At 39.6% G+C, this 16,901-nt stretch overlaps 1 protein-coding gene across 4 annotated transcripts in view; it reads right to left on the bottom strand.

Annotated features, from left to right (window-relative positions):
- Positions 1 to 16,901, bottom strand: part of GLI3 (GLI family zinc finger 3) — a 209,491-nt gene that overhangs the window by 81,075 nt on the left and 111,515 nt on the right. For 3 of the 4 annotated variants that reach the window (XM_027655965.1, XM_027655967.1, XM_027655966.1), the window contains one exon: positions 16,564 to 16,669. In XM_027655965.1, the coding sequence (XP_027511766.1) occupies positions 16,564 to 16,669 (106 nt within the window). Of the gene's footprint in view, positions 1 to 7,263; positions 7,353 to 7,444; positions 7,478 to 16,563; positions 16,670 to 16,901 lie in introns of those variants that run through there. The other variant, XM_027655968.1, reaches the window with a different exon arrangement.

The following is a 16,901-nucleotide window of genomic DNA, read 5'->3' as shown; positions in this document are numbered from 1 at the left end:
AAATTCCTAAAATATACAAATAACCTTACTTGGGGTTAGAACAAAAAGTTTCTCCCTCATAAAGTTAAAAGGTATCATTGCAGAAAAGAAAAAAGACACAAATGACTGCACAAGAGATGTTCATGGTGCTGGAAATCATGCATGACAATTATGTGATGACCGACAGCAAAAGATTATTACTCTGGTTCCCCTTTCCTTCTTTGGGAAGTGTTAACATTATGTAGTTACAGTTAAAAATTGGCTACATTAATCAGGGCACTAAATCCTTAGTCAGTGACTGTATTCCTATTTTTCAACTGACGGACTGCCTGAACACAGATCCAGGTTTTTTACATACACCCTCTGCTACTTGTAATACTTCATAAATAACCCAGCCATCAGCTTGTGGATTCCCTCAAGAAGAGTTCATGTCATGAAAAGCAATGAATATTCATGCCATTATTTAACATGTTGTTTACATAAGGTCACCTGTAACACTGGTGACCTTCAGCCCACAGTAACACCTGTACTGACTACAGCAAGCAACTGCTGCTTCACATGTCATGGAGTAAAGGTACATTCATTTCATCACACAAGTCTTGACTTGGAATCTTGATATATATTCCTTAAATGTGCATGCTGATAGAGTTTTGACTGATTTATTTCCTTCATTATGAAAAATACAAATAAAACTATCTAGTGTCTCCCAGTATTTCTCAAGTCCAGTTTGCTTGTTCTCTTCCTCACACAATGGTAATCTCCCCCACAACAACCTCCCTCTCTTTTTCCTCTTCCTTCTGTCCACCCACCCACCATTGTCACTGCCTCTGGCACTCCTCTGAAACACTGCCCACTTGGTCTTTGCATACAGAGCATCCCAGCTTGCCTCTCCTTTCTCCAAATCTTTCTCAGGATGCTGCAAAGAAATCAGTGACTAGGGGAGGATTACATGGATTTACTTGGCAATTTCTTTGCTTGCACAAACAAAGGGTGCAAACATACAAAAAAGTGAACAACTATAACTACTCCCTCCAAATGCCACTTGCCTTCTAGGCTTCTTGCAGAGGTTATCTTGCAAATTTTGTGGCAGCTATGCAAGCTGGGTAAGCCCCCAACTACCCAGCCGGTGCCCCTCCCAGCACAGGCATCACATCTCTCTACCTCTAACCACTTCATTGCTCGGTTTCAGGGAGCCAGAGCAAAGCTGCCAGACTGTAAATGGGGCAAAGGCACACAACCCTGCTGAGGAACAAGGGATAATCCCCAGGGTGAGGAAAACAGCTGGGGCTGGTAACTCCCAATGCCATCAGTGCTGACTCACCAGAGTTCATTTGCCAAAGAGGTCCAACTGCGAGCTCTTCCTGGCAGAGCTCCTTGTATTTGCACAACACTCAGCAGAGCTCCCATCCTGTACAGAGCTGTTGGACACTGAAGTAATATAAACAGTAAATAAAAGTAATGCTAACAAGATAAGATGTGATTTTCATCACTTCCTTTGGTTAGGGCCTTACCCAAGCATTGCCTTATTTTGCTCAGTTTGTGCTGACTTCTATGAACTGTAAGTAAAGTAAGACCTTACAGCTTCATAGCACAGCCCAACCTCAGAGCTGGTAAATTTTTCCTCCCCTGCCTTCAGCTGATTCCAAGTCTACTGACTTGTGGTCATTAATATACTGAGGATAATATATCAATGCTGCATTTGATGCAGAAATCTTCATCATGAATATAAAACAGACGAACAGTCCAAGCAAATGTTATTTGAATAAGGCTGCCATGGACCTCTACACACCATTTCCTCTTCAAACTATACTGTAGCACAAAGTGAAGCAGAAAAATCTGAAAGTTCTACAGCCTACTCATTATCTGTTGTTAGTAATAACAGACTGGGCAGCAAAATTGCCAGCTGCATTCCTACAGCAAACTTCTCTGCTCTGCAATTCTGTTTCGATGCGCTAAAGGTGGTCTCATTTGCTATTCAAATTTTAGCCTCCTCTAGGTTACAGGCAGAGCCTGCCATCTCTTGAAGTGTTTAACCACAGAGGCATCATCAAATGTGTATGTGGGCATATATAAATTCTGACTGCATTCATGTACCCCTTTCCTCCTTCCCTTGCCTCTTCCTCCCCTCCCTAAAAAAAAGGAGTGTCAGAAGCTTTCTCACACTTAATGTTGTTAAGTCAGCTAATTGAATAAACATTTGTTTAACATTTGCTCCTATTTCACTAATGCACTGTGAGAATGAGAAGAATTTTATTCCCCTTCTCCCCCGTCCTCCCCCTTCCTCAGGAGTGCCACTAGCTGTTATCGCAGTGACTAATGTGCTGTATGTGGCCATTATAGTCTTCAACTCTGAAATTACACCCAGGATGAACGATAGGCTCTGCCTGTATGCTGATTGGAGTTGGATGATGATTGATTAGAAGAAAGTCAGACTACGTAGCCATGCAAAAAGAACTGCACTAAGCCACAAGCTTAAACACTAAAGAGCATTTCACCAGTGGCTTCAGAGTTATTAGATGTTTTCATATGAACAACATTTCTCACATCCAGGCTTGTGCATTTTATCTTTAGTCTTTCAAATCCTGAAATTGCTTGGATAAGAGGGGTTTTTTATATATATATTTATACACATTTCTAAGAGTAGCCTGAACTTTTAGGGGAAATTGAAGAGGCTTTGTGTCAAGTACAGCTAAATCCAGCCTTTCTATATCAAACCCCTGCTAGAAAATTACTGTGCAGATGATAAGGCTGAAAGATATAATAAAAAGTGACTCTACTCAATTTACACTGCAATATTGGTATGACTGAATATTTTTCATTCAGGTGACTGATAAAATCACTAAACTGTATTGCAGATAAATAAAGGAGGCTTCTGTCAAGAATAAACACCATTAATCATGAAGTCTCACCATCTGAGTGGCTGTGCTATGCAACTGCACAAATGCACCATCACAAGTGGCATGTGACCTAGTGCCTCCTTTCTTCCCCCGGCTCCCTGGTAACACTGTCTTCTTAGGAAACTTTTTTTCCTTACTGCCTCTACAATATTTGGAAGTCCTGTAATGTCTTTTCCATTCGAGTTTATACACGATTGCAACTGAAATCTAAATTTTAGTGGCAATACATTCAGCTACAAATTGAACCCACAAGACAAAGTGAAGCCAGGCAGACCGTGGCCGCATTGTTGTAAATCCAGCATTACAGTGAGAAGTCTGTATTTAAATTGGTGAGGATGAGGCCTTTGTAATTCTAAAGCTGAAACAAGTAGGAAATTTTTATCAGTTCTGCCAAGCCTTACCAGCATAGGTATTAATTTCACAAGATATTCTGAGCTGGAAGGGACCCACAAGGATCATTGAGTCCATCTCTTAGTGAACAGCCCATACAGGGATCAAGCCCACAACCTTGGTGTTATTAGCACCAGGCTCTAAGAAGCTGAGCTAATCTTAGGGTCCTTCTCACCATTTTTTTCCAAAACCACATTTTCTTACTAGGTTTATTACTTAGCACCAGGCTCTAAGAAGCTGAGCTAATCTTAAGGTCCTTCTTACCATTTTTTTCCAAAACCACCTTTTCTTACTAGTTTTATTACTTAGTCTTTCTATTTCCACATAGGTGCTGAGTTTCTTTTTAAACATACAAATACGAAATTTCTTAACATTACAAATCTACCTCAGTAGAGTCGATGGGTCTCCTTTCAAAAAGCAACTTACATGCTAAAAATGGACATGTGCTGAAAAAGCTTATCCAGCAAAAGCACAGTCATACAAAAAGAAAACCAGACAACTTAGGTAACCTTTTTGTAACCTGTTTTAGAGCAAGTGATGATTCAATAGTGGCCATGTTATTAAGCTGGAATGAAGCAGTGCCCTACAGACTAATGAGGTTAAAAAATGTAGTTAGGTCTTCATGTTAAAGGCACTTAGCAAGCAGCCTGCTTGGCAAAGACCAACTGTGTGTTGAAGCAGAGGACTAATCACACAGGCAGGAATCAAATCGACTGGAAGAATTAGGAGACTTGCGGCCCCGAGGAATGTAATTCATGCAGAAAAGCAGTTGTCAGAGTGAGGCCAGGGAACTGTGTGGGAAGAAAGCAAAATAAACAGCTCAACAAAGAAAACAAAGACGCTCAAATACTGGCTTTTCTAGTGCTTGAGTACACTGAAACTTCAGTGGGGCATGAGACAAAAAACTCATCAAAGACGACTTCTATAAAAGCAATATACCGGTAAATGGTGAACTGGTTCAAAAACATTCAGGAAATGCCTGAAGTTCCTTAAAAAATAACCTTGAAGTCGTTATGTAGGACAGAGAAGGTACGCATACATACATACATGTATGAAGGACTGAGAGAAGAAGAAAAACAACCAAATGGTACAAAGCTAAGAGGGTTGAAATGATTTCTACAATTACTCTTCCTTTCTCTCTCTACCATTCACAGATCAGAAGAGGATGCTTTGCATCCTGCATGCAAAGAGTGCTCCTGCCTATGTGCAGCAATACTCTCCATAGGAAAACAGCATTGTTACTTGAGATCCACTGCTGCAGTGTGAGGACCAGATTACTGCATCCACCAGGGGGGATTACCTGACCAGAAAGAAGAGCTTGAGGTTGATCCTAAAACTCAACAAAACTCATGTGCTATTCACAGGAAGATTTTCTTGTGGGTATGACCCATACAGTAAAATCAAATTTTGAAATCAACTGATATATGAATTTCACAAATACTCTGTTCTCTCGCAAAACAGTATTTTCAATTAATGTGTTATTACTGCCATAATTTAATGGTTTTAAATTTTTAGTGAATTAAGCTTTTAGCACTTTTAGGACTTAAGTACCTGTCTCCTCATTTTGTTCATTCACTGATGATTTTGTAAACCTCCCTACCTCGCACTCAAGATTGCCATGCTCACTATTGTTTCAGCAAATTTCCACTACTGTTTCAGCAAATTTCAGCTTTTCTTCTTTCCTTAATTAAGGCAGGTGTTCCTTCTCCTGACAAAGCCCCTGAAAAGCCTCTCATGTTACCTCAAATGAACACTGTCCTCAATGTATTTTCTGTGATGCCAAGAAACACTCTTTTCACAATTTCAAAACCAAAGCAAAACAAACCCTTTCATTTCTAGTGCCTACTGTAAGTCACATCCACAATATTACTAAACTGGAATTTGGGGAAGAGAGAAATCTTTTCTTTAATTCTGCTTTTATGTGCTAAAATAATATCTTCACTGTTAAAAACACTTTGGCAGTAACAAAAGACAAATTCAGTCATTAAAAGTCTCTCCTATTGTACTTACTACCCTGATTTGGTTGTGAAGGGAACATTTGACTAAAATTCTAACTTTAAAGGACCACAATCCTGACAGAAACTGTGATGTGAAGGTTCAGTACTAATCATTTCTGTTGAGGTATGGTTGGATTTGCTTCAAATCTCTGTACTAACATAAGCAGACAGCCTAAAATTGATATTCACAAGGATTAGTGACTGTTACTGGACAGAGAGTACCATCTAGAATTTTTCATCTAACACTACTACTTGCAGCAGAAAAAAATAATTTATACGGATGTACAGAAATTCCTGTATAAAATTATATATATATACAGAAATTCTGTATAAAATACACAGATTATTTTCTGAAATGCCTCCTCTCCCTTCCCCAAGACAAGTATATGATTTGGGGAAGAAAATCCACTTAAGAGCGCACCTGAGTGACAATATCAGCTGTACAGCGCACACGTATGCTGTACCCAGGACTGCGAGTCACGGAGTGACCTTATGAAAACACAACAGCTTCCAAGCTTCTCCCATCCTCAAAGTACCACCACAAATAGCAGGTGTGCAAGTCATGGATAAGGAGCAACATCCATGAGAGCAGTAGGATTCACAGGTATATGAAGCACCACTTATATCAAAGGTGAATGCTGCTAAGTTTGGAGGGGGGAAGAAAAATATTCTGCTAACAGTCATTGCTCATATTTTCTCTGCCAGTATCGAAGATCCAGGTATGGGAGCTGGCTCAGGTGCAACCAAATAAGATGAGGAAAACATTCAGTTCTTTTGTTGGTCTGAGAAGTCTTGTCTCAGTCAGGCCAGCTTCTTTTTGATCCTTCAGGCACTGAAAGCCATTTTGCTGCTATGTAGTCCACATCGCAAGTTAGTTCTCACAAATGGTGAATATATAATGGCTGGAACACCATAGCCCCCAGAAGAAACAAAAGATATAGGCTTCACACTACTATTCTTGTTCTATTTATGTGAAAAAACGGAGTTAAAAAAGCATTTCCTGGGCAAAGCTGTAACTTTGAACAACCTCAAGAACCAGAAATGGGTGAAAACACCACTTTTAATGTGACTGTAGGGGAAATACGTGAAAAACAAACACTAAGTATAAAGCAAATTAGTGTTCTGGCTGCACATTTTTTGGAGAGGTAGTACATTCAGTTTTGAAGTCTTTGAGGTAAATGCATTATCTATATTATTAGTTCTCTAAGCAGAGTAGGTAGCTAGGCGTGCAGATGAAAACCCTAAGGGGAACAAACTTGCCAACATGGAATATACCTGCACAAGCAGGACAACCTACACATCTGCTCCTTCGGCACCTTGCAATTCAATCTAATGACAGGAGTAGAAACACAGTTCCCAGAAAAGGATGGAAGCGTGGTATCCAAGGAATGGCTATGGCAAAAGAGAGAGGCAGCTACAAAAGCTTTCTTGGTAGTGTCCTGATGATATACGCTGATAGTGATCTTCCAGGGTGAAAGAGAGAACACCTGATCGCCCCTGGTCATTCAGCTCCTGCCCTCCCCTGCCAAATCTGTCTACAATGTTGTTAAATGGGGCTATTTGCGTTGGTGGCCTCTATAAACTGGACTAGACTATCAATCTTTCCTTCCATGGGCCAGTGGAAAAGGCATGATAAATCTAGGCTGAATTTCAACAGGAGTTACAAGACTCAAAGATGTGTATCTTTAAAGAGATAGCCACTTAAATCTGATATGTTTAGAAATTCTCCCTCGTGAAATACTCCCTAATTTTCTGTTGATCCTTAACACCAGTGGTCACAACACCTCATAAATAATGCTTTCAAGAAGATGATAGATCAATTCATTCCTTCAGAAGCTTTGTATTCCTGACTCATGGGCTTCAGGACATTTTGCCTTTGTCTTTAACCTCCACAGAGTCTCCAGAAAATTTCCAACACCCCTATAAAGCTGACTATAAATGCAGTCATAGTGTATTGTAAATTCAGACCTACACATGCAGTGCTGGAAGGGATTAAGCACCTGCTCTTTAATGGCAACTTCATAGGGTCCATCTTCAATGTAAACCTTCCTCTAAAATAAGGTCCCAAGTAATTTCTTGGTCATGTATCCTAAAAGCAAAAATCAAACAGCATAACATTTTTTTTTAAATTGTTTCCTCTATTAATCGATAACATCAGTCATAAATGTTGGCCCAGCCTACCCCGAGGCACACAGATAAAACACTCACTGAGCACATTTCTTTGTGATAGTTTAAACCCTAGGCCTTCCTGGAGACCAGCTTGTAAGCAGGAAGGAACTAGGAAGGTGACCAAAGAAGTATTCCATGTTATTGCTTCACATAACCTGAGGTATAAATAAGCTGACTGGCGAGACCTCGTTCTCTTCCTTTCCGGCGAGGTTCGAGAACGGTGGGTCCCTTCTCAGTCTTGCTTATCTGGAGCTGAGGCCTGCAGTGACTGCTGTTATCTGCCACACATGAGGGGAGAGTGCTGGGCCGTGTCCAGCCGTCCTGCTTCTCCCAAGGGAAGTGGTGAGATTTTGCCAGTTCTTTATTTTGCTGGTTACCAGGTTTTTAGATTGTGCATACCTGTTTTGTTTCTGTCCCTTTGCATCCTTTTTTTGTCCTTTTTCCCTTCTCTCTTCCCCTCTTCCCTTTCAGGAAGCTATTTGGGGTTTCTGGGGTTATATGTATATAGTATTCTCACTGTATATATCTGTTTTATATATAAAATATACATATTTTGCTATAGCTTTGGCTGTTCGGTTTTCTTCTTCTCTCTCTGGGAAGTAGGCTTCCACTGAGCATTGGAGATTTTGGCAGAGAGCCAGCTCAAACTTGCTCACCTTTCAGTATAATAAAGGTATCATTGAGGTTTTTTCCCTGGCATCATATAATAGAGAATATGCAAGGGGATGGCTAATTAGTTTTCTGCACCTCAGAAGCACTGCTGACACCAGCTCAGGAGCCTATGTTTTGCTACATATATGCAAACAAATATAGGTATATGCATAAATATATCTATATGGTGACAAAAAGGGAAACAAGGTATTAATTTAACTTCTGGTTTTTCATCCTTTAGGAAAGAAAAAGTCTAAACTACATTCAATCGATAGTCCAAGATTATAGGACCTGATGATTGTGTTGGGGGAGGATGAATTCTAAGTCAGGGAAAGACTGTGTGAGAGTATGCTGAAGATGCTCTGTGTTCCTAAACCACAGATGTACTCATTGCTTACATTTCTTTGAGTTTATACCTACTCTCCCTTTAGGAACTTCCAATTCACAACACAGGAATCTCACCAGTACACTTTAAAAAAAGAAAAGGCAAAAAAAAAGAGCTAAGACTGTAACATTTCAGTTCTCTTTGAAGCAAGATTTAACATGAGTGGAAGAATTGTACTGAAAAAAAAGGAGTCTGTCACAGTCCAGTACCTCACAGGCCACTGCAACAAGTTTGACAGCAGCCTCTATAGAGTTGGCTTGCTTCTGGTTCATTGCACGTGAATACCACAGTCAATATCTGCTCACTCGACTAATACTGCTGACTACAGCACAAAGAACACAGGAATTTTGTCCAAGAAACTACAGGCTCAGAGCCTCTGAATGTGCACTATATTTAGAGTTTGCATTCTTTGAAGCTGATAACAAAATGAGATAATAGAAATTTCAAGCAGCAGAACTCAAGCAATGCAGCTATTCTATATATTTTTGGTTAAATGTTAAATTAAGGTAATAATCCACATGTTCTCAATGGTTTTGCCCGTGAATATTTTTCCTTCTTGTTTTGTTAACATTTTCCCTCCAATTTTCCATCCTTCTTAGACTCTGAGTAGCTCTTTCCATTAGTTTTAACTGCAGAGATCCAGAATTACTCAGTCCATGGTAAACCCAAGCAAAGATACTCACCCTACAATGTAAAAAGGAAACATGCGCACGAGCACACATAAATATGCACACTTGTATGCACATCTGCACACAGGGATTGCCACAACAGCTTGAAGTCATGCCTACTTATTCCTCAGTCTACAGAAAAATGTTACATAGAACAGAGTCCCGAGGCACGACTTTGCTGGCCATTCTTTTTGCTTCCATCATCTCTTAATTCATGCTGGTTTGAAAGCCTGCCTTAGGGAACCACTTCTCACTGGCAGCCGAGAATTCATCTAAGGACTGTTAACTGCCCAGACGGGGTAAATCAGTAAGTGGTGGTGCTGATCAGCATTGAGAGATACCTTGCTGCTGATAAACCTAGGAACTGCTTCTCTGCAACAGCATAATACATAAAAACTCTTAAAGAATCTCTTTCACAAGACTGGGCTCCACCAGACAAGCCTGTGCCACTCTACCTCTCACGTGGGGATGAGGAAACCGATACCGTTTAGACCAGCAGAGAAGCATTCCTGAGGACCACCAAGGGCTTTCCCTCCTTTTTCCTCCCCCTGCCTCACACCAGGAAGATACCCTGTGAGTTGCTGCTACTCCCGAGTGACTGGATGATGAGAAGTGCTCAGCCAGCTGCCAGCCTCTAGAAGCATGTCTTTCTCATTAGGGCTAGGGGCTGCTGCCTCTCAAGTGCTTTTCTCAACATTAATAGGAAAAAAAAGCGATCTGGGGGAAGCTTCTACCAAAGATTTTCAACAAAACAAACCACTGCATTTTACAAACTTTTCCTTCTACATTAAAAATCTCACCAAAATTTTCCTCTTATTTCACTTGCTGTAACTTCCCCAGACAGCACAAAATCAAGCTGGCTGTATGAAAAGAACAAAGAGCCTCTGTTAACGCAATATTTATCTGCTGCTATTGTTTCTCCTTCATAAAATTGTAGTTCCTTGGCATTACAATTAGCTACTGCAGAGAAAATGATTATGTCACAAAGTATTATCCACCACAGAAGAAGACGAATGACGTGAACCAAATGTAATCTGGTGCACTTAGAGGCAATTCTGTTGACTTTCATGTAAATGTGCTTGCTAAAAACTAGGATGAATTTAGCAGTGAACCCTTATTTGATCTAGAATTTATTTTCCAGCAGAAATTAGATAGCTGTTCCTCAGTGCTACTTTTTCCTAGTAGGGAAAGAGCAAATCTGTGAGAAATATAGAAGAGTTGAATTGACTGTGCAGAAATTTCCAACTACAGCTTACTTAATTCAATGTAACTGCACTTGTGTAAAACAGTTACATTCAAAAATATTTATCTATTTTACCCACATTTTAACCTACTTTTTTTCCTTTGAAGTGTCTCTCAGAATCAAAAATTTAAGAGAAGTACATAACAGGTTTTTTTCTGCAATTCAATACATGCTACCAATAATTAGCTTTCTAAACTTTTTGCAGTTTCAGATAGTTTTTAAAAACAGTCTGTTTCTGAAGCTACTCTGCAAGCATGCTTGCAAAGGAGAATTTATGATCTGCAAGTCTTAAGGTAAATATTACTAAACAAGAATGAACAGCTAAACAAAACACTGATTCACTGTTTTAAATGATGCAACACTATATACCGAGTGAAAGATCACAGTTCTGGTCTAGATGCAGGCTTCCTCTTCCCCAGCTTTGTAAAAGGCCTGACACTGAATGAAAACTATCTGCTGAAGTTTATGTGCAGGCATCTGGCCCTGCTATTTACTTCTGTGAATTACTGTCTCCGTGCTGCTCTGTCACTAAGAAAGAGCCTGCTTGCAGAGCCTAGAACACGCATATCTGTGGCATAGGACAAACTCTGAATAACCTTAACGAGTCAGCAGACCATGCTGATTCCTTCTCAGAAACTTCCTATAAAAATCCTCCGGGCTATTAGCAGCTGCTTATTCTTCATGCCACACTTCAGGGACAGGTTTCTCAGGGTGTTTCCCATTTAATACAAGATTTCTCACTGCTTACAGAAACTACTTTCACGGATGATTTTGGAAAGCTGTAACTACAGTCATCTTTTCATGTCCCATGAGCTTCCCAGTCTTTCTTCTTCAATGGCTCCTGGCTAAACCATAAAAGCCATTCCAAGTCTTAAAGTAATTAAAGCCAATTCAATGAGTGATGTTTTTCATGGTGGGTGGGGCTCTCCTTCCCACTGTGAAAGGATCAGTGAATGCTCTGACAAGCTGACGGACATCTTGCCAAGTCTACAGCTTAGAGGTACACTGAGGTAAAGCAGCAGGTAAAAGATTTAAGAGGTTTAAACACTGAGTTTCTTAAAGAGAAATAAGAGCTTAGAAATGAAAACAAAAGGAAAAATCAAATGTCCATGGGAAGGCTGGGAAAACCTGAACATCATATCAAACTTATGGCTAGCAGTTTCTCTCACAATCAAGGATATTTTGCAGAGCCAATGCTTTCTTTAATCTTATCACGTTTAGCCATCCCCCATTGTACTGTGTGGTCGAAAATAAGAGGCTGATACAAGTTGAGTGTCTGGGCCTGACTTTCCTTTCCTTTTCACCCTTGTGTAACTGATGAGTGTAAAAATTAGATGCAAAATAACATATCTAAGAATCAGACTCTCTTTTTATCAACTGGAAGGTCACCTGAAAGCAAAACACATGCTTTGGTTTAGTACTGGAGCATTGACAAAGCTCAAAATATCTGTTCAAGGCATTCCTGTTAGGCTCATGAAGAATTACCTGCACTTGCATCATTTCACGGTGTAAGACTGCCAAACTCCAATGCCACCAGTCTCAATCAACAGTTGGGAAAAAACAGATCTTGTATTATCATTGATCCTAGGAAGCTACAATACACCAGCTTTACCTTGCAACTTCCTCCTTGTGAGGGCAGCCCCCACAAGTGTATGGGTATTATCAGTACACCTTCCCTTACATTTACCTGCTCAGGCTTCCTTACCTGCAATCCAGAGCTAAGGTAAAATGGGATGGCAACAGGAAGAGATGCAGACCAAATGGATTCATGATGCATCTTGTAGTACCTTCAGCCCTGAAACTTTAACTTCCTACTGGCCTGCAACACCTGCATTAACCACTCTGAGACATACACAGGCCGCTACCCTGGAGCCATTCCTGATTTTGCCACCTGACTGATGTCCCCTGCCTCATCCCTGCAGAATTGCATTTCCTTCACAGCCACGGTAACCGTGCCTGGAAATATCAGGATAGGTCACCTTCAAACGCTCTCCAACCCAACTTTGAAATTAAGCAGATTGGGACCAACCTATTAATGCAACTTGGTTAAAGCATGAGAATAAATGAATGACCAAGAATGGTAGGTTCCTAAATTGTGGGATTTAAGTCCACCAGCAGAAGTTTGCCTCTGCCTTAAGAGCTTTTTTTTTTTTAATATAAGAAATGAAAGCTCTAATCCTGGCTAAATCAGATTTTAAAAATTGTGGGATTATAAAATTATTTACAATTGCATTGTCATAAAAATAGACAAGACATCCTTATTCTTTCTTGGCTCACTGCCTACAACTTTCATTCCAACAAGGACAACGTCAACAAAGACATCAAGCAACTGGAAAAGTTAGCCAATAATAAATTTGTGATTTGGTTCTTGAAGAGTAAGAAAAATAGCACAGTCAGAGCACTAATTTCAAATAAACACCCTCATTAGCAGCATGATTTTGACTCACTGCACACCAACCACAGAAGATATCACACTGTAATGGATGACCCAGCAAATGTCAAGGACCAAAATTTAGTTGAGCTTTAGCTCCTGCTTTAGTACCAGACTTTAGAAATCAATTTTGAAAATTAGGAAAGACTAGACAAAAACAGCAACTAAAAGCAAAGCAAGGAGTGGGATTACTAAAGCTATGCTTCTAGTGCTTTCCTTTAATCATCTGATGTTTATCAAGTAATTTAACTTGCTAGTTCAATGGAAAGCAGCAAAACGGAATTACAATTTACTGGATTTATTTTTTTTTAAACTAAGATTCATGCCTGGAATTTGAAAAAAAAAAAATGGAAACACAAGCTCCAGCTTTGATTTTGCTATTCATACACTGCCACTGAAGAACAACTTAAGTTTCATACATCTTCTCTGAAGTATAATCAAAGATGTACTGTAGAAATTCCAGGATAACTACACAGTCCTAACAAACAGGTTTTGGTAACATGAAGTGACACATTTCAGTACATATTCATAAGGGTTCGGGGTTATTATTGGGCTGTAATTGCAGTTGTTCTAACACCTAATAAGCCATGGCTGGAAAAACAAAGGCAGGTTAATTTGTGATTTCCTCTACTCATTCAGAGGCAAATTAAGTGTCAAACAGCTAATACAGAACATATTTCATTTTATGAGATTTTAATTTAATTCTGCGCCATATCGTTGATGCCTTAATGTAGGGTGGTTTATCTAAGAGGAAGAGCAATTTATAAACCTCTTTCAATTGAAATCTTTAATGATAGGATACGATAGCATAATTACAGCAATGCCTGCTAGTCCTACCATACATAAGCATCTGTCAGCAATTCCATCATAAACATAAACCCTTACTTTAGGGGTTTATAACTCAAATGATAAAAATTAGCTCCAGGCTGAAATTTGGCATACAACACTTCTGACCATCAGCAATTAAACTATAAGAAATATATATATAAATACATATACCTTTTTTAGAGCTGCAAGTACGTAAGAGCCCTGTAATAGCTTTAAAATTCCTCCTTTCTTTTTTCTTTTTCACTTGGGCATTGTTCAAAATTATGGGCAGACAGTGTAGTTATCATTCAGATGAGGCCCTCTTCACATTCTTCTGCACTTGTTTTATACCTAAACTAATTCGACTAAGGCTTGACAAGGCTCTGGAACATATTTCTAGAAGCTTGGATAAGTGGAATCATGCCAACTTTTTGTCTTTTTTTTTTTTAATTTATATTACATACACACTTTTGAGAGTATTGTGAAGCTGAGGAGAAAACCACTCATACAATGAAGGCATTGATGAAGCTGTGGGTAAACATTTGCATCCTGACTGGTGTTCTTGCTATTTTTTCTCAGAATTCTCAAATACCTTCTCAATCCAGTTCTTACTTCATTTTTTTTTTCCTTCTTTTTTTATAATGGCTGCTAGGATAGCAGTTCAAGCAGTGGCTCCAAACAATCCCAGGTGATCCTGAATGAGATCATTCCTAAGTGATACTCACACCAGGCTCAGTAAAACTTGCAAGAAAACCACTGGGTGCCTAGCTCATATATATATACACTAAAACATACTCCTGAAAACTGCAGGAGCATGACAAACCTCAGCATCTAAAAAGAAGCTGTTGGAGTCCAACCAATTTTTTTTTAAGTTGCTTAATTGCCTATTTATATTTAATTACACCAACCACAACAGCTCCAAGGGTCCACTACAGCTCATCACTCCAATGGTGACACAAACCAAATGAGCAGAAGAATTAACAGATGTTAAAGGAAAAGTAAATGGCCAGTATGAACAAAATTTTAAGCTTAAAGCTTGGGCTGATATCAGAGTGTATTTCTAAAGCAGCTGCCTGTCGTCATATCACATCACACTAAGAAATCCTCATCTCTAACAAGCCTCTGCAGGGCCTCTCACACAGCAGGGTACCTTTCCATAGAAGAAGCGTCAATTTTGGGTTCAGAGAGGACTACCCCTGAATGCCAGGTATGAAACAGGTTTTTCCAACATCTTTTGGGGCTCTTACAGAAACCCTGGAACCAACAGCAGTGTAGGCTGCTAGTCCCAGTTTCCCACTGTCACCCAAAGTCTTCCACCCAAAAGCCCTGGCTGTGGACAGGGGGTGTCATGGATGTGTCATGCTATGGACTGGGTTCATGGGACTGAGGCTCCAGGGATGGCTCAGGTCAGCAAACACAGCCTGAGTCCCACATGGCACAGGATTCCTGAAGCGTCTTTGAAAGCTCGCAGGCAGTACCTGGGTTTTGGATGGTCGTCTGCTGATGCAGGTTAAAACTCTTCCTGGGGCTCCTTTCCCCATTTGCCTCACAACAGAGAAAGCCAAATTCCCCACTAACTTCAGAATGAGTAGGATCATCTGCCTCAGCTCCCAAAAACATCCAAGCAGAATACTGACTGCACTGCAAAATCTAGGATGATCCTGTAATGACCCTCTCTGAGCCTGCTGCCTTCAGCTTACAACAGTTTTTAGCAGCAAATTTAGGCATGTGTTTATTTTATGATGTGGTTGATTGTGGTGTAAATGGTGATGCATCAGAGGAACCCTAAGGAATAAATCACGAATTTATCTACCCTCTCTTTCTATAAATACCCACTTTTCCTCTAATGCCCGAGAAGACTGCAACACAGATTTATTACTTACCTCCAGGCAAATTTGCTCTGAAATTACAATTCAGTAATAGAAGACTGACCCAAAAAAACTGTTAGTAAAATATTATGTGTGTACTTGGGCATGTAGTTAGGATTGTTAATATCAATTAATTCTGCTCACAGAGGAGGACTTGTTTTAAAACAACTTCATTTTTCTTCTGCATATATGTAATTACACAGCTGTAACTAATAGCCATAGCAAAGCAATCTGCCATCTAAACAACTAGCATTATTCTTCAAAGTATTACTTGTTCTTTTCTTCTAGTTTCTCAGTATGAGAGGTGATTATTAGATATGATTAAATATATACATCAAGCCTTTTAGCGAAGTACCAAGCCTTGCTTTTTGGCTCCATTTTTAATGGTATATTATAGCAGTTTTCTGGACAAAACAACTGGTTTATCCTGCAATGCTGTTATCCGTCTCCCCATACAGAGTAAGATAATATTTATTTCTACAGGATTTCACCACTACTACCCTTTTCTAATGCATGTTATCACTGGTATTCATTTCTTTTATCTTTGTGTAAACCATGTGCTCTATCACATTTGCCATTTTGTTTGGGTGACATTCCCATCAATCAACCAATTGCCTGTATGCACACACAACAGGGACTATGAAAATTTACCAAAAATTTCATTATGGTTCATAGCAGTCACAAGGAAAACAAAACAACCTTTGGCATGAGAGGAAATTTTAGCTATGAAGAATACCAAGCTTAATACAGACATATTAAAATACATGTTTGTCTGGCTGTATTTCACAGGGCTGAACACCTTTTAAATTAGTATTTATAGAATGACATAACACAAATAAATATCAGCAAAACACACAGGTAACACTTGCCAGCCACCTATCATAACAAGAATTCCTCAAGCACCAGCATGGGTTTTGCTTCATGAACAGATAAACTTGATGCTTTCCAAAAGTAAATCTCACTCTCTGGCAAGACTAGAAAACTGTTCCAGGTGCATGGTTTCAACCACTGCAAAGGTTCCTTCTTTGAGGCAGCGGAATCAAGGGGAAATACACAATGAATATCACTGAATACTCACACATGCAGAGGAGGAATGGGAGATGGTTCATAATGGTAGCGTCCCTCATGATGTCTTGCATCAATTGGCACAGGAGGGTGGAATGCTGGAAAGAGGTGAGGCGGATCTGAAAAAAAAAAAAAGGCGATGTTTCCAGATCTGAGAATCTCCAATGACTCTTTAAAAACAACATTCATAAAGAGAGAACAGATATTGAAAAGCACGTGTTAACAGTACAACGACTTGTGGGTCACAATCTCCTTCCCTTATGCAGTCAGTCAGGTCTGTTGGCCCACAGTGTTTGCATGAATATGTATTTACTAATTTTAATATTCTCTTTTTGTAGCTTAAATGGAAAG

Source organism: Corapipo altera, unplaced genomic scaffold (genome assembly GCF_003945725.1).
Source record: "Corapipo altera isolate COAL_440 unplaced genomic scaffold, ASM394572v1 59, whole genome shotgun sequence".
Classification (NCBI taxonomy): domain Eukaryota; kingdom Metazoa; phylum Chordata; class Aves; order Passeriformes; family Pipridae; genus Corapipo; species Corapipo altera.
This window is presented reverse-complemented; position numbering and strand designations above follow the sequence as displayed.